The sequence below is a fragment of the Musa acuminata genome, chromosome BXJ1-10 (assembly GCF_036884655.1).
Source record: "Musa acuminata AAA Group cultivar baxijiao chromosome BXJ1-10, Cavendish_Baxijiao_AAA, whole genome shotgun sequence".
NCBI lineage: Eukaryota > Viridiplantae > Streptophyta > Magnoliopsida > Zingiberales > Musaceae > Musa > Musa acuminata.
Window position 1 is genome coordinate 13,714,028 of NC_088336.1, and position 18,239 is coordinate 13,732,266.

Consider the following 18,239-nt stretch of genomic DNA (forward strand, 5'->3'; position numbering starts at 1 on the left):
GCACTTAGACGATTCTTAAGGGATAAAGAAAAGAGGAGATTAGATGAAACCTTTGAATATATATTGTTTGACTCATATGAATATGCCCTTAGATTCCCAAGTTTTGAGTCCAGAAATGTACATAAGGGAAAATATGTAGATCTAGAAGAATTGAGTGATTTGAAAATAATTCAATAGTTTGCTTACTTAGATATCCTTCTAATTCTGTAAATTAGTGAACTTATCTATCCTAGATTTATTCGATTGTTTTACAATAACTTACATGTAGATGTACATGATAGAGTATCCACTTATCTTTTGAGACATCATATACCTATTATAGATAGCACAATTTGCAATCTTATAAGAATTCCTGAAAACTGAAAAGGTTACTATTTTAGAAGACAATGGGACACTGAATTGGTTGGGGTTATATATTCTGAGGCGTTAGGTATTATGTTTGAAAATCCTAATATGTCTATTGTTCCTAAAAGTAGTGAGCATTTACTGTCATTCAACACAAAACTATTTCATCACATCATAATTAGTATTCTACTTCCCAAACAATACTATCATGGTAAAGTTAGTTAAATGAAAATAGGTACAATATATTGGATTATGATAGGATGTGATAATTGCTTTGGATATTTGATACGTCAAAATATAACTGAGTTGTCAATAAAAGACATGATATGGAAATGGCTTATTTACTAGACTAATACATACATATGACATAGTCATTCCACCAAATGAAGAAACTATGAAACTAGATAAATTTAATATTATCAATAGAAACTTATTAAGAAGATTAAGATGCATAGTAAAAAACCATGTTTGGACTAGATTACCCAGAAGAACTGATCCTCCCTCACTTGAGCCAAAATCATAAATACCTATATATAGGGAGAGTCAATCTCCTACTAGTCCGTTTAAGGTAGCACCTTCAACAGATCCAGCACCCTCCTCATCTACTAATTCCATAGCAACTCGACTAGATCGAATTGAACATTATCATAATCAAATTTTAACTGAGATACAACATATTCATGCTCATTTTAATACTCTATTTAGGTATTTTGGATTACCAGCATCTTAGTAGCTTATATATTCCTCCTTTTTATTGATGACAAAGGGGGAGAAGTCGATGGTTTCTTGACGTGTTCTTTGTCTTGCACTCTTTGATGTTATAATGTATTTTTTAATGTTTTGCACTCGTTGATATTATGATGCACTTCTTGATGATATTATGATGAATGCAATGATATGCATATAATACTTTTGATATTATCTTGATGCTATGCATATGAAGTATGAAATGATGATCTTTGTAAAGAAAATAATTAAAATTATTTCGACTTGAATTCTAAAGTTATCATTTTATGAAATTCAAAGTTTCTTTCAATATAGCATATAGATAGGGGGAGTTTAGTTTAAACTCTATCATCAATTGGTTGTCATCATAAAAAAAAGGGGAGATTGTTGAATCTCGGATTTTGATGATGAAATCAATTGATGAGTTTACAATCTAATGTACCGTTTGAGAAAAGTGATGCATGACTAACTTCGATCATGAAAAAATAAAATAATTAAAAGAAAAGAAACAAAAGTTGGGCCAGAGTAAGAGATCGGGCATCGGGTTGGAAGAATCGGACGTTGTGGGAGTCAACATGCCAATCGATTGGGTGATACGCCAAAGGTTCGGATGATACGCCAGAAGTTCGTCGGAAGTTCACTGAGAGCTTGGATGAACAAATGACAAGTCAAACAACTTAGATTTACTGTCTTGTAATTATTTAAATCTTTATTATTGTAATTAGGTTTTAATTTGAGTTAGTTTTAGGAGTAATCCTACTAACTCAAATAGAGACCAATTGAGCCTTAATCAAGGCTGAATTGGGCCTACTGTTTGGCCCATTTAGTGACCTAGAGCCACTTCAGGCAATGGTATTGCCTAAATTGGGGGATGGTACCATTGGCAGTTCATGTTTTCAAGTAGTAGTACCATCAGAGCCTAGTCTCTGAGGCTCTATCAAGCGGTCATACCACTCAGACTGGTGATAGTACCGCTAGTTATTAGGGGAGCAGGTGGTAGTACTGCCCAGTACTGGCAGTACTACCGTCAGAACCCCGGAAACTCATGATGTGATACTTTTTGGCTCTAATTTTGAAGTCATTTTGCACTTACAAATACCCCACACTTTCACAAAGAATGAAAAGTGAACAAAAGTCTTGATATTTTGAATTGTAAATGTCTTGAAAATGTGATAGGTGCCCTCCTCTTTCTTAAGATTTATGATCATTCTAAGAGAGGTGTGAGACTTGTAAAGGTTGTCTCCTAAACCTGTAAAAAAGAAAAAGAGTTATAAGAGCGTAGTTGGTCTTCGCCCATTGAAAGAAGACCGTTAGTGATCGTTGGTGTCCTTAATGGAAAAGGAATCGGGAGTAGACGTAGGTCACGACGATCGAACCACTATAAATCTGATGTGCTCTTTTCCTTTATTGTTTACCTTTATTGCTTACTAGTTTTATTGCTCACTCCACTTTACACTTATTCTAAGTCAAGCTCACTTTCGATATAGACTTTCATCGAATGTAATTTTTTTAAAATCATCGAAAGTTTTCGATAGTACTAATTCACCACTCTTCTTAGTGTCATTCACAATCCTAACAGCCGAAACCTATATGAATATCATAACTCGATCATCTTCCATTGCAATATGCTTCTCTCTTTAATTGATGAGTCATTGACTTTGATTTACCTGCTTTGTTTCAACTTGTCGTTAAACAGATTTAGTTAGAAAGGTTGATAAAGTTAGAATGTACATTTGTATTTATGTTCAAGCCTCTTCGAGGTGTGTCGCATTGCAAGTGTTTGAATTTTGTTGGTTGGAGCTTCATTAGTGTCATGTTATTGAACTTGAAGAATTTAAGGACTTCTCTAGCAAAGTTTGCCCTTCACATCTTTAAATCCTTCCGGGTAAACTTGCGCTATCCCCCATTTTTGAGGTAACTCCATTAAAGGATATTTTGTGAATGTGTCACCTTCAACATAGCCGATCACCAAATGGGGAACAATTGATGGTTGCTAGCTTTTGAGTACTTTGAATGGACTTCCATTTAATACAAAGTTTGAAGAGAATTTAATTAATTCGATTAGCTTCACCCAAATTTCTCGATTGTACTCCTTTCATTGAGCTTATTATTTATTTTCATCCATTCTTCAATATGTACTTATGGAGTATTGGAAATGTTATTTGAATCTAAGTTGGGTTTCACCTTCATAGAATATTTATTTGATAGCATTTGTCATGCCTTTGGGATTATTCATGATGTATTCGTATGCTCCCCTCGAAAGCACAAGTTTGACTAGTGCTCGCAAGTCCCACCATTATATTACCATGATCTATCCTAAAATATTCACGGTCTTCTTCTTAAAATTTCTTGACCAAGTCTTTTCTCGGATAATTGAATTTCTCTCGTACTTTCTGCACATCATATGTAATGTAGTATTTCTCACATGATATTCTATCGATCAAACAGTAACATTTTGGTGTGATCATTATGTTGCATGGCTTTTACCGACTCTAATTCTTTGGACATTTGCTTAACATTGACATTTACTTACTTGGACTTACTCCTTGAAAGTAACGAGATATCCATAAGTAAATATAAGCTATAGACCAATTTATTGTCCCTCGTTTGAGAGGTGGATAGTTGATTGAATCTTCAAATCGTTTATTATGTTTGAATTGTTATTCCACCTTGTATCCTTATGAAAAGGGCTTTGACAATTTAGTTTTGACATAATGATATTTTTTGAAAGTGTCCATCTTTTGACTTGATTTTTTTATCACTTACATAGTTGAAAATATGTGTTTTTTTAAACTCTCTTTGAAAGTGAAACCGTGCAGGAGAGTCATCGGTTATCAGAAAAGCAAAATTTAGGAACAATATTAGTATTGCTTTCATCTCCCACAAGTTATCAGAATAACTTGAAAGCCGTTCAAGAGAAACGTTCTAATCTTTGATTTTGATATAGATTTCCTTTGCTTATCTCGAAATAAGCCCTATCTCTAAATTGACTATCTTTATGCGGCTTAGATTATTCGATATTTCACCCTAGAAGAACGTTAACTATAAAACAACCCATGCCACATAAGAATATGGCTATTTTGATTATTTTCTCCTGCGCAACCATAAATATATCCATGTTTCACAAAGCAGAAATTAAAAATAAAAATACTTCTCAAAAAACAAGACTAACATCAGTACTACTGTCTCATGCATTCTGGGTATAAGAAAATTACTAAATATTAAAAAAAATAAAACTCAAATGTACGATACACGTCAAAAATAAAGAACGGATTTTACATAAATATTTCTACTAAACACCAATAAGGAAGGATAAACATAAGATTTGGTCTTACTCTATGATGTCATCATAAACCCAAATGAACAGCAAGTGTTAAACAATTATTAAGCATTGAAAAAAGCAAGTGTTAAACATAAATATTGCACAAATCTTTTGAATTGTGCATAGAAAAAAATAGATATAAGATTTATATTTTGATTGGATAACGGTAAAAGTTTAAATAATTATAAAAGGAACCGATATATTTATAAATTTGAACGAACACCGTATAAAAGAGAGACAACCAATAAGACTGAATGAGGCTCAGCTCCTAAATCGCCGGCATGACAATATCGATCAAACCACAAGCATCATCACGATGATCGCGATCCTAAGCCGAATCTCAAAGCTGCAGAAATTAGAGGACCAACATATTAAAATCCCGAAATTATACAACTAATCGTGATACCAATCCCATGTATGCATCTCTGACTTGACCGAGACCACGGCCATCCATGCCCGCAGCCCACATGTTCATCCACTCTGTGGTCTTAATCCAAACCCCATTCCATCTGCTCACATCGAATGGACTCCAATAGCCACAGTGTCGTCAAAACCAACGGCATGATCCCACCTGAACTCAACCACTCTCTTCCCTTTCCTCTTTCCTCTTTCCTCCAAACCATTGTCAGTCCCACGCCTTGGGCAGAGCAATTACCATCAACTAAACAAAAGGCGGCAGCCGGTGGTTTCTGTCGCCGTTCCGAGGCTTCCTCCAAAACCAGGGGGCACCGGAGCCCCTATAAGTAGAGGACGAGGTCACTCTGCCACTCCCGGAACTCGATCGAGCTCCGTGTGGAGAGAGACCTGAATCGGTGAGGAGGACATGAGCTCCCTGCAGGCATGGGTGGCCGAGCACAAGCTCACGAGCATCGGTAAGATTTCAAGCTCACCAAATAGTACCTCGTTCTCCGGTATCCTGCTGCTGAGTCGAGTGTCCTCTGTGTTTTGCGTAGGTGCTGTGTGGGCTTCTGCGCTGGGAACGTCGCTGGCAGTCGCACACAAGTGGTCGCCGACGGTGAAGACGAGCCTTCGGCTTATACATGCGAGGTGGGTACCGATTTGTTCGTGGTGTTGTCATTGGTATGTAGATGAGATGGGGGAGGATTAATGTGCGTTCGGGCCACAGGATGCACGCGCAGGCGCTGACGCTGGCGGTGCTCTCGGGAGCGGCGCTGCTGCACTACTACGACGCCAAAGACAAAGCTGCAACGGATGATGTCGAGAGTGCGACGCCACCACCTTGGCTTAATTAATTAGCTATGAGATGATATTTTATATGCTATGGGAAGAACGGTAGCAGCGGCTGCCGTTTTCATCCTCCTCTGTTCCTTCTACTTGGTTTTTCTTACGAGAAGTTGAGGCTTTGTATGTATAAATACGTATTGGTTGCGTATGACGAAATTGGAATCTAAAAGGGTGTAAATATAAGGCTCCCCCACCACAGTATCTTTCCACGTCCAGACATCCCTCCCTTGTTGATGACGGGCTGAGTAAGCACCGGTGGATATGAGTGCTCACCTACGACTACTCCATGAAAGAAACATGTAACTTACTCACCTCGTCCTATTCCGTAAGGAGTTGGAATCAGTACACGACAGCGATCGATGTCAACAATGCGGAGATAGGTGAGTGGTCTTCGATGGCACTATTCCTTGGATGGCGTAGAACTCAAGAGATGGTAGCGCTTAGGGCATGTAGAGCCTGTCGCCGCACTTGCACCGCCACGCCTCCGGGTAATACTCCGTGGTCACTGGAGTGCCGGGCGGCAGCGCCACGTGCACGGGTTGGCACGGGGTGCATTCGCCGCACTTGCCTGTACACCGTGGAGGGGCCGACCCTGGCTCGCCGCCCACAAGCTGCCTCCGCCTCGCCTCTGCCGCCGCCGCCGCCGCCTGCAGTGCGGTCACCCGGGTTAAGTTAGCACGAGCAACTCAAACAAAGCTACACCGCGGGAGCTGAAACAGTGCGATAGTTTTCCGCTCCGCCAGAGGTCGTTCTTATTGAGATTGTTGGAGATGGTGTGGATCAGGCCTCCGGAGACTAATGAAATGGCGACAGGGAAGTGATGAGAGAAGAAAAGCGAAGGGGTTATTAGGATATGAGCACCTGAGGGTAGGGCTCCGTGACTGAGCTTCCAACACCTGTGACAATGACAACGTGCATGAAATGATGAAGCAATCACCGGCAGAGAGAATCTTGAGACTTACCTACATCGACGATTTGGCAGAAAGGAACGCTCGAAAGCAGAGCGCAAAGAGAGAAGAGGCAGACGAAACCGCAGCATAAGACTACAACATCTTTTACCTGCAACCCGAGTCTTCTCCTCCCTCTTCTCGTTTCCATCACCTGCAGCCCTCTCATAGAGCTCAGGGATGCAAAGGATGGGATAGAAAGAATCAGAGAAGCCGAGATCTGAAACGGTTACCTCTTGCTGGTACTACTGCCACTACTACTGTGGCAGCCCCAGATCTGTGAGACGACCTCTGGACGAGACAAGCTGTGGAATTTAATGATATTATTCGTGGGAGCACCCTTTTCAACTCCTCTTACTCTGCCTTCTTTCGAACGCTTGCAGACTGCTCCTACTACTGCCGTTTGCTCTCTCTCTTGTCTTTCTCGGAAAGCGGGGTGAGGCATCTTATTATGGGTCATCGAACTCTCGCTTTCACGACCCCTGCAAGCTTTCTTTGTAATGACAGGTTTGGCCTTGTAACAACGATGTCCAGACACCAAAATGAGGACGAGATAAAGGTCTAGATTCATTGGAATATGATTTATATCCTTACGATCTGAGGTGTAGAGGACCGCACAGTTGCGGTAGCACCTAATGGCCTCACGAAAGCTTAGAACACTATTGCAGGAAGTAGACGTCCACCAATTATGATATTATATGAAAAGGACAATCCAACCAAACGAGTATTAGAGATTAATCTTCTGGGCGCTGAAGAAAATACTGAAGAGGGTCTCAGCGGTCAATTGAAGGAATACATAGTTCATTGGGAAGGTAAGTGAGGAAGGACGGGAGGATGAGACGCATTGATCAGTGGAGTGTGACAGATTGAGTCAGGAATCCCAAGGCTGTTTGTCTCCCATTTCTTGCTTGCCGTCTCTCTGCTTCGTGTCTTCGTTCACATCCATCGTCGATCCGTCCCCTTTTGGCCACTGTACTTAGGGATTCAACACTTTACCCGTTGTAGTAGTCTTCCCATGTCCCAAACAACGATGGCTATCGTTCTAAATGAGTTGTCACAACCACACATCTTGCTTGGGCTATATCTTCACATTGTCACTCTATCACAGTATAATTACTGTGGCACGTTGGAAAGAAGCTAATCAAAGAGGACATCAATGTATACAAAAATAATTTACTTCTGTTACATTGGTACTATGGATACTGTGTATACGTATTGGCACACTGAGAAGACGTAAAGAAAGGGCGAGTCATCCGGAGAAGAGCCTGGAGAAAAAATTGCCGGTATTTGGTTTCTCTAAGCATGCCACATGAACATATCTTCCGAGTTTGTCGACCTGCCTTGGTTCCCCTTTCGTGTCCTTCTTGCATACCTTGCAGGTCTTGTCCACCCAACCTTCCTCCACGTATTGCCCGTCAACTACACACAGAATCAAACCAAGTCAGCATTTCTATAATGATCAGCGAAAAGGAGGAATCTTTTAGTATTTAAAGTACCATCTACGTAGGACTTGAAGAAATCCTTGTAGGTGCCTCCAATCTTCCTCCGAAGCGCACCATACTGCACCAGAATCATGAAGAGAAGAGTTACTAGAGATGTTTAGATCATGTCAAGTCACAGATGATGGTGTTACAGTACGTACCTGTTCTCTAGTCATCTTCTTCCCCGATCTGGTGATCTCCCTCGCGTCCTCTATGAGCACGGCATCCTGAGAGGACCTCACCTGGGAGAAGTCGAGGGCTTCGGTGATGCTTCCAAACAAGGACTGCTTGCTCTTTTTCGTCGCTCCTTCCTCCCCGCTCTTCTTTTCCTCCGTCATAGCCCACACTCTTCCTGGCCTGACGGAGCAAGCACTGGCCCTTGGAGCACATCTGCTGTTGCAGGATCCAAGGGTCGGAGGGCAACAGTTGTGTGATGAGGACAACGGAAGAGCGCGCATCTCCATGGCACTGAAACCCTTCCGTTATTTCAAGAGAGGAGAATGAGGCAGCCTCTCATATTTATGAGACCCATGAGCCATTTGTCGGACGCAGCAGAGCCACTGCCAGTTTTATGTGGTGGGTGCAAGGGGACGTGGCGTCGTGTTTAACCTGGTGAAACCAGAGGAAGAGGAGGGCTCGACTGTGGCCGTGTGGAGAGCAAAAAATCTCAGGTTGTAGTGGTGGTACTGTGTCTGGCTGTGAAAAGCCTTGGGAGTCTTTGTTAGATTCCCATGCCCACAATTCTCCACCTCAGATCTGCTATAAGTTGCCGTGCAATGACTCCCAAGGCACTGATTACAAAGAGACAAGTCGCTCAGATCACTGTAGACACTGAAAAGTCATGAGCGATAGTTGGGGATTTAACGCCTGACGCCACGATAGGTAACAGCGGAAGTACGTACGAAGGAGAACAGCTACTATAGTACACGGTTGTGGAGATGCTTTGACGCGGTTTTGCTCGCAAATCCCACTCTGACAGCATTAGATTTCTGCCGTAATCGTTTTCCTATTCGCCGGCACCGCGTGCTCCAAATCTCGCGTGTACAAGATTGATTAAAGATCCGTGTGGTCTAAGTCAAAGCTCTTGAACAGGTCAACTCCTCTCCTCCTCCTCCACTATAAACCCTCAAATCCCTCTCTTAGTTTGCTCGCTCTACTCTTCTCAGCTTGCTCTCTGTTCTCCTCTGCATTAGCCTCCAAAGAAGTCCGCTAATATGCAAATGGCGATGGTGGGAAAGTCTCAACTCATCTTCTTGCTGCTGCTCTTTTCAATCGCACCACAATTCTCCATTTCCAGGCCCTTGAATGGATGGTTTGACACCGACCTCCAAGCAATTGACCCAAGCATAAACGTGGCTCTCCCGAGAGGGGGTCAAAGGATTCCACCGCTGGTGGATTCAATTAACCCAGTTGATGGTTCTCTGTGCAGCTTCGGTACGGCAGTGAACTCACCGCCATTAACGTTGTCGAAGCAGAATCTCGTCGTCCGGAAGCAGACGGCGCCGCTGCTGTGCAACCTCTTAGCCAGAGGAAAGATGCCGCCGGCGCCTTCTGGCCCAAGTCAGGGAATCAACGACAAGCACAGTTAGCCAACTCGATCTGGAGAAGTGTTTTCCTCTTCTTTGATTTGTTTTACCAAATTGAGGTCATTTATTCCATGAGTATACTACGGAAAATATAATGTACGAGCTCAGATATACGGATTTCAGTCCCAACGCTTTGGTCTCATTAATGAATGATCTACTGAAGTGCAGCAAGAACACGTCATGAATGATCTCATCTTAATTGCATTATGCTCATCTTTTTCTAGGAAGAAGCCCAAAGGGCATTCTATCATTACAAAAGGTATGAAATTATACATGAAGAAAAGGACAAAAATGATGAAGGGAAAAAAGAAAAGAGGAGTCAATGAAACAGAGACATCTTTCTCAAGACCTGATATTTAGCTTGAAACGTGTGATATAGTCACCGACACAAAAGCATACTTGTATAAGAACAAATTGGGGTGACAAATTAAACTAGCCCAAATGAAGGACATGATGCAGACATCTAAGTGACAAGAGAAGAATCATCATTATGGTGCCGACCCAGAGGATATAACTGGAAACACAACGAACATTTGTGTTTCCAATTGGAAACACAACTCGGATGTTGTGATCACTTTAATCGTATAACTATTTTTTATTTTTAGAATAATTTTATTTTTGCTGTTAGGTTAGAATTACACATTTGGGCTATAAGCTATATATATATATGTGTCTCAAGCATATATCGTTGTTGTTGTTAGTGTTGCTAATACCATAAATTTAAGTTTCGTCTATCTTTTGTTGAAAAATATAGTTTGTGACTAATGTTCTTGTAATATGATTGTTTGATACACAAGTGACAAAAGAGTTTTGATACATTGGTAATTCAATGTCATGTCATGTTTTATTACACGTCTTATTACATGTTAGTCAAATAATTATCTCATGATGATTAATTTGATACTAGCATAGAGGCCCATTTAGCCTTACATGACAATTATCAATTCTCGTATTAGGTTAAATTATAGTATAATTAGTAATTTGATGCACGATTTTATAGATCATAGATAAATTATCGATGATCTATCCCCATGTTATCATTTATTTCAATCCACAAATGTTCTGACAAATGGGATAGACATTTGTCTAGTATACCTATGATATAATTTTTATAAAATTATTATCAAATCTTTCTTTTTTTCAATACTCTAACTTGCGATAAACTCGAAGTTGAATCAAAATTGGATTTGAGCTCCTAATGTATCAAACTTAGATATTATGATTACTTTAATGGTGTCACCATTTTCTTTTTTTATATTTTTTAGATTTTTTTTTTCCTCATGTAGGCCACAAGCTCTCTATCTATCTCAGGGATAGGCTACTACTGCTGTTGCTAATATCATAAATTTAAGTTCCACATCTATGCCGCTGAAAAATGTGCCTTGTGACTAATGTTCTTCCAGTTTATTTGGTCGATGCATAAAAGTAAAGCTGAAGGCAGCATGCTTGTTAAATTGGACCAGAAATGATAACACAAGTCTCCCGACTAATGTGACTTGGATGCAAAAGATGGTCAGTGAGAACTCAAACCCTGTCATCAAATTAACTGATAGAGAGAGAGAACTCACAACCACATCAAGCTAAAAGAAAAGGTTTTATGTGTTATCGGTGAAATATTAATAATGCATCGAGGAGAGACTTCCAATCCATCCCATCTCCAGTTTGCTTTGAGAACCCTCAGCCCGGTAGCTTTTATACATCTTTAATTCCCCACATTTATACGTCTTCCACCTCATGGACCCCACCCTGAGCTAAAGCGACCCTGAGCCTTCTCTATTTATATCCCACCTTCTTCCCATCGTCCTCCCACACAAAGAATTCTGTCACTCTCTCACACACGCACAATAAGCCAAAGCTTATCTTGTGAGGCACTTGCGTGCATGGTTATATTGGCTGTCTCAATTGTCACTTCACAATAAGAAGAAAGCAGATTGGGTTTCTTCCTTCTGATATTCTTCTCTCTGTCCTAATTCCCAGAAGACTCTGCTTCTTTCTTTCAGGTGATCCAATTTGGTTTCTGAGTGATGGGAAACTATAGGTTTCGGCTATTGGACATGATTGCCAATGCTTGCTTCTACAAGCTCAAACACACGGGCCAGAGAGCACACAAGAACTCCATGGGAAGAGGTCAGCCTCCAAGAGCAGCAGCAACCACCACTCCGGTTCATTTCTCGCCTCCGGAGCCTAAGCTTCTTCCCAATAGAGCCTCTCACTACTACTCCAGCAGAGCGGAAGCCGACAGGTTTTCCTTCTCCCCCACCCGTTCCAAGGTTTTGGACACCCATTTCCCCGTGGAACCAGCAAGGAAGTCCAAGAAGTGTGTGAGGAGGAAGCCCATCAGAGCTGCTCCCACAAAACCCAAGCTGGCCGCCTCCTCCGTCCCAGAATTTCCTGCGGTAGCGTCGCCAGTGACCCCGCCGTATCAACTCGACCTCTACATCGACGGCGACAATCATGAGTTCCAGGGGATCCACGCCGGTGACCGATTCAAGTCCGAAGACGCTTCCTCGTGGCCGCACTCTCGTAGCTGCAGAGTAACATCCTCTGCCACCGACGTCATCGTTGAAGTGGACACCAACAGCTCCACCACTCAAACGCAGAAGAAGCTCGACGAATTCGATTCGGTCTCAGAGCTTAAACTCCGTCCAATTATCACCAAGCCGGCGACCAGTGAAGCTGAGCAGAGCAAGAAGCAAGCCAAGAGATCGTCTCCCGGACTTCACCGGTTTCCGATGAGAGCCAACTCTCCGAGGCTGGCGAGAAAGAAAGTTCAGGCCCAGCTTGGCCAGAGGTGCGGCGGGACGGAGGCAGCGGCAGCGCTCGAGAGGAAGGGCTTCTTGGAGAGCTTCGCGGTGGTGAAGTCATCGTCGGACCCTGGGAGGGACTTCAGGGACTCGATGGTGGAGATGATCGTGGAGAACAACATCCGGGCATCGAAAGATCTGGAGGAGCTTCTTGCTTGCTACCTGTTACTCAACTCCAACGAGTACCACGATGTCATCGTGAAGGCGTTCGAGCAAATCTGGTTTGATCTCGCCGAAGTTAAGCTAAGAAATCGGAGGAAGGAGTGGCTTAAAGATCACAGTTTGAATGGTTGTACAATGTCATAGTGTGCATGTTGGAGTTACAAGGCATCACAATAAGGCCGATCGATAGCGTCTGCTTTGGCAGACAAGCGGAGAGTCGAGTCAAAGAAGATTGTGATATAATAATCAAAATAGTGGTTTCGTGGCTGAATTGTGATATTTGTTGCGAACCATAGGCGTGTGTACAAATTTGCATGTCTCATCTAATGTTGTTGGTGGGGGATAAGATTCTAGTGCCCCCACCCCCCACCAAAACAGCAAAAAAAAAAAGGGATAAATTTTTATAAAAAATCTTAAAATTTAAAAATATTTCTGTTTTAATTTTTTTAAAATTTTTATAAAGTATCTTTGCCCATATAAAAATATTATTTTACCATTACCTTCATTGAATCCACCATCATCTCCCCCTGTATTGTCGTCTTTGCTCCCTCGTTAAATCTCACCTTGTTAGATCTATCATCAACAACCCTTGCATGAGGAAGGAAGCGCGAGAGCCATTGTTGCCTTCACTTGTAGCTCTTACACGAGGAATGAGAGGAGAGGTAATTGTTAGAATGCGATGAGGGTGATACCGATGGGAATGTTTGCCCCATGAGAAACTGTTTGGGGGGTAGAGGGAGATGGTCGTTGGGACAAAAGCATAGCCAAGGGCCAAGCGAAGGGGAGTTGGCTAACATAAATAGATGTTAAGATCAACAACGTCACTAAGATGGGTGGGGGGGGGGTGCAATAAATTAGTGCAGCAGAAAACTATTACAATTTTAGAAAATTATGAGTTTCGTTTAAAACCAATTCCAATGAAAATGGTTTCGATTCAATCTATTTCGGAGAGAACTTGAACTTGAAAGCTTTGGTAAAAGTGCAAGAGAAGATTAAGGAGGTTTGCAGTAAAGTAAATTGCACAAATGAAAAGTAAACCAAAATTTAGAGTGGTTCGGTCAAGGTGACCTACATCCACTTTCGGATTCCTCCTCCGACGAGGTCTGTGGCATCCACTAAAGGCCTTTCTTCAATAGGTGAAGACCGAACACCTTTTTACAGCACTTTCTCCTTTTTCTGGGTTTAGGAGAGAACCCTTACAAGTCTCACACCTCTCTTGAATGATCTCAAAATTTAGAAAGGGAGGAGAAGGACTCTAGTACTTATTTACAACACTTTTACACCCCAATAACTCAAGATTATAATCACACTTCGGTACCTTTTCATGCTGAAAAGGGTGGGATATTTATAGGCCCCAATAGCTTTCAAAAATAGAGTCAAAAAGTGTTTCATCCCGGATTTTCGGAGTACTGACAGTACCACTGCTTGACAAAGCTCGGAGACCAAGCTCTAGCGGTACTACCGCTTGACTAGGGCGATGACACCGCTGGTAGCAATAATTGTCAGTGGTACCACCGCTTGATAAAGCTCAGAAACTGACCTCTAGTGGTACCACTGCCTGACAAGGGCGGTACCATCGTTGACAGCAATAATTATCGGCGGTACCACTGCCCAGACCACTTGGGGTGCTGCTTTCCAAGCGATGCCACCACCGACTAGGAATTTAGCATCCTGGTTGGGCCTTGACTCCGATCCAAACCAGCCCAACTACAAGCCTAGTTGGCCCTTAATAGAGTTGATGAGATTACCTCCCAAATCAACTCTAATTATTATTCTAACTGTTAGAGCTAGCCCTAGGAAATTTACCATAAGGTAATTTTGGCAACACAACAAAGACAATAAAGCGGAAAGAATAAAAGCGACAAGAACACCTGATTTACGTGGTTCGGTCAATTGACTTTGACCTATATCCACAGACGAAAGAGGAGCAAATCACTACTATAAAAGGGACAATTACAAATGTCTTAGGAAGATGTTCCTAGGAAAACACCCGAAAATACTAAACAAGAAAAACTTAAAGTATAAGTCCAAACTATTTAACTGAGGGTGGACTTAAACCAAAGTAAATACTTAGGTTTTCTTGTGGTGCCACTTGTGATGCGACTTATGGTGCCACTTGTGATGTGACTTGTGGTGCATCTGACTTCAAAGCTCAAACCCTTATTTATAGTTCGAATACGAGACAACAAGTCTGATTTTTCCGATGTGGGATTATGGGACTTGCCAAACTAACAAATCTCCACCTTGGCATGTCCCAACAAAACTTGCTCCACCTTCTTCATAAAAGCCCCAACGGGCAATCACTAACAATGAACACCAACCAAGTCCAAGCACTGCTTGAACTTGTAAACCAGAAGAGGCTTCGTAAACATATCAGCTGGATTGTCCTTCATATGAATTTTCTGAACAAGGACCTTTCCCTCAGCACTAGTATCCCATTTGCATCTAACAATTTTCTTACCTGAAGGCGGCTTCACAAGATCCCAAGTTCTATTCCGATGGAGAGACTCAATTTCTTCATTCATCGCAATCAACCACTTAGCAGAATTATCACAAGAAACTGCATCCGAGTAGGAAGTAGACTCACCAACTTCACTTGTCTCTTCTACAACAGACAAAGCATATGCAATCAAATTTGCATATCTTTGTGGTGATCGAATATTTCTCCGTGGTCTATCCTTGGCTATGGAATATTGCTCTTCCTCTAGATCATCTTCGTTAGTAGACTCAAGACCATCTACCGGCATTCTTTGAATAGAAGAGTTCAACTTAAAAGAATCTGAATTACCAATCTCAAGCTCCACCTACTTCTGCGCATTATCATTTGTACAACTAGTAGAATCCTCTTTAGAAGATAACATAAACAATTCATCAAAAGTAACATCTCTACTGATTACAAATTTTGGGGATTTGGGATCAGAACACCATAATCTGTATCCTTTCACCCCAGAAGCATACCCAAGGAAAATGCACTTTTTAGCTCGAGGCTCTAATTTTCCTTCATTTACATGCATGTATGCTGGACACCTAAAAATTTTTAAATCAAAGTAATCAACAGGAGTACCTGACCAAACTTCCTCCGGAGTTTTAAAGTTAAGTGCTGCAGAAGAAGCGCGGTTGACAACGTAACAGGCCATATTAATCGCCTCTACCCAAAAGTCCTTTGTCAACCCTATATTTGAGATCATACATCTTGTTCTCTCCAAGAGTGTTCTGTTCATACGTTCGACCATACCATTTTGTTGAGACGTCATCCTAACAGTGCGATGCCGAACGATTCCTTCATTTTTGCAAAATTCATTAAAGTCACCTTCACAAAATTCCATGCCATTATCTGTTCGAAGTCGCTTAATATGTTTACTTGTTTGCTTCTCAATCAAAGCCTTCCATTGTTTAAAGGTTAGAAAAACATCATTTTTATGCTTCAAAAAATAAACCCAAACTTTCCTAGAATAATCGTCAATGAAAGTCAACATATACCTAGCACCACCCTTAGACTGAACATGAGCTGGACCCCAAAGGTCTGAATGAATATAGTCAAGAGTACCTTTCGTTTTGTGAACTGCCGGAGAAGTGAAGCTGACTCTTTTCTGCTTTCCAAAAATGCAGTGTTCACAAAAGTCCAGTGGCCCAGTACTTTGTTCGCAAAGTAGACTTCTTTTGCTCAATATGCTCAAACCTTTTTCACTCATATGACCCAAACGCATATGCCATAATTTGGTGATGTCAAAATCAGATAATGATGATGACGAAACTGCAACCAAACCTGTGACAGTAGTTCCCTGCAGAATATACAAGCTACCAGACCTACAAGCTTTCATAACAACAAGAGCACTTCTAGAAACTTTCATAACTCCACCTTCAGCTGTGTATTTACACCCAAGGGCCTCTAGGGTGCCTAAAGAGATGAGATTCTTTTTTAAATCAGGAACATGTCTAACATTAGTGAGCGTCCTCACAATACCATCATCTATTTTAATTCGGATTGTGCCTCTACCAACAACATCACATGCGACATTATTGCCTATCAAAACAATTCCACCATTACAAGATTCATATGTGGAAAACATATCCCTATTAGGACACATGTGATAAGAACAACCTGAATCTAAAATCCATTCATTTTTAGACCTCGTCCTATCATCAGTAGCAAAGAAAATATTTTCAACATTCTCATCAGATGCTACACTAGCTTCAGCGGACTCAGTAGTTTTCTCAACAAGTTTTCCCTTTTGCTTTAATTTATTTTTCAATTTAAAGCAATCAGTCTTATTGTGCCCCATTTTGTGACAATATCTACATTCCAAATTTCTATGTCTGGATTTAGATCTAGATTTAGATCTACTACTGTCAAATTCTCTTTTATCCATTCTCCCCCTGACAACCAGACCCTCAGCCTGATTCTCTCTACTTTCCCCAGTGATATTCCTGTCTATCTGTTCCTTAGATTTCAGTGCAGATTTAATTTCTTGATACAAAACTATTTCTTTTCCATAAATCAAAGTATCACGGAAATGCTTAAAAGATTGGGGAAGAGAACACAAAAGTAACAAAGCCTTATCCTCATCATCAATTTTTGCATCTATATTCTCCAAATCCATAACCAAAGAATCAAACTTATCAAGATGCGAGAGTATAGATGTACCTTCAATCATCCGAAGCATATACAGACTCTGCTTCAAGTAGAGACGATTCTCCACTGTCCTCTTCATGTACAAGGTTTTAAGCTTGTCCCACATGCTCTTAGCCGTAGTCTCTGTAGCTACCTCCCGTAAAACCTCGTCAGAGAGATTTAGAATGATGCTTGATCGGGCCTTCTTATCCATACCCACAAGCTCTTCTTTTGACATATCATCTCGAATGCTCTCGGCTCCCTATAGTACCAAATCAACTCCGTCTTAAACTAGAATGACCTCCATCTTGAGTTGCCACAAGCCGAAGTTGACATTTCTGTCGAATTTCTCGACAACAATCTTTGTTATTGTCATCATTGTCAAAAGATCCCGAAACCAGGCTCTGATACCAGTTTGTTAGAGCTAGCCCTAGAAAATTTACCACAAGGTAATTTTGGCAACACAACAAAGACAATAAAGCAGAAAGAATAAAAGCGACAAGAACACCATATTTACGTGGTTCGGTCAATTGACTTTGACCTACATCCACGGACGAAAGAGGAGCAAATCACTACTATAAAAGGGACAATTACAAATGCCTTAGGAAGATGTTCCTAGGCCATAAAACACCCGAAAATCCTAAACAAGAAAAACTCAAAGTATAAGTCCAAACTATTTAACTGAGTGTGGACTTAAACCAAAGTAAATACTTAGGTTTTCTTGTGGTGCCACTTGTGGTGTGACTTGTGGTGCATCTGACTTCAAAGCTTAGACCCTTATTTATAGTTCCAATACGAGATAACAAGTTTGATTTTCCTGATGTGGGATTATGGGACTTGCCAAACTAACACTAACTACGATTAAGGCAAGCATGGTCCGATACGTCAATGTTTTACTCGGCGAACTCCCGACCAACTCTTGGCTAGTCTTTCAACATGCTTCCGGTGATCTCACAATGAACTCTCGGTGAGCTCCCGGTATATCGTCCGAGTCTTCGACTCCGGCCCA

At 41.3% G+C, this 18,239-nt stretch overlaps 3 protein-coding genes across 4 annotated transcripts; 1 reads left to right on the forward strand and 2 right to left on the reverse strand.

The window, feature by feature from the left end:
* Positions 1–5,743: 5,743 nt before the first annotated feature.
* Positions 5,744–7,568, reverse strand: LOC135595191 (uncharacterized). Of its 2 annotated transcripts, XR_010480303.1 has the most exons (5): positions 6,819–7,568; positions 6,601–6,739; positions 6,500–6,534; positions 5,951–6,285; positions 5,744–5,879 (listed from the first exon to the last, which is right to left on the reverse strand). XR_010480303.1 is itself a non-coding variant. In XM_065085791.1 (4 exons), the coding sequence occupies exons 2-4, from the start codon at positions 6,734–6,736 to the stop codon at positions 6,079–6,081; spliced, it is 378 nt and encodes a 125-aa protein (XP_064941863.1). In that variant the 5' UTR covers positions 6,737–6,739; positions 6,819–7,568; the 3' UTR covers positions 5,926–6,078. The 2 variants fall into 2 exon arrangements, 1 of the variants encoding a protein (XP_064941863.1); XM_065085791.1 differs by lacking the exon at positions 5,744–5,879 and having other exon boundaries at positions 5,926–6,285.
* A 155-nt stretch (positions 7,569–7,723) lies between these two features.
* On the reverse strand, positions 7,724–8,558 carry LOC135595190 (uncharacterized). Its single transcript, XM_065085790.1, has 3 exons — positions 8,228–8,558; positions 8,082–8,145; positions 7,724–8,004 (listed from the first exon to the last, which is right to left on the reverse strand). The coding sequence occupies exons 1-3, from the start codon at positions 8,528–8,530 to the stop codon at positions 7,835–7,837; spliced, it is 537 nt and encodes a 178-aa protein (XP_064941862.1). The 5' UTR covers positions 8,531–8,558; the 3' UTR covers positions 7,724–7,834.
* A 2,891-nt stretch (positions 8,559–11,449) lies between these two features.
* On the forward strand, positions 11,450–12,908 carry LOC135594877 (transcription repressor OFP1-like). The gene has a single exon (XM_065085387.1). The coding sequence runs from the start codon at positions 11,677–11,679 to the stop codon at positions 12,760–12,762; it is 1,086 nt and encodes a 361-aa protein (XP_064941459.1). The 5' UTR covers positions 11,450–11,676; the 3' UTR covers positions 12,763–12,908.
* Positions 12,909–18,239: the final 5,331 nt, after the last annotated feature.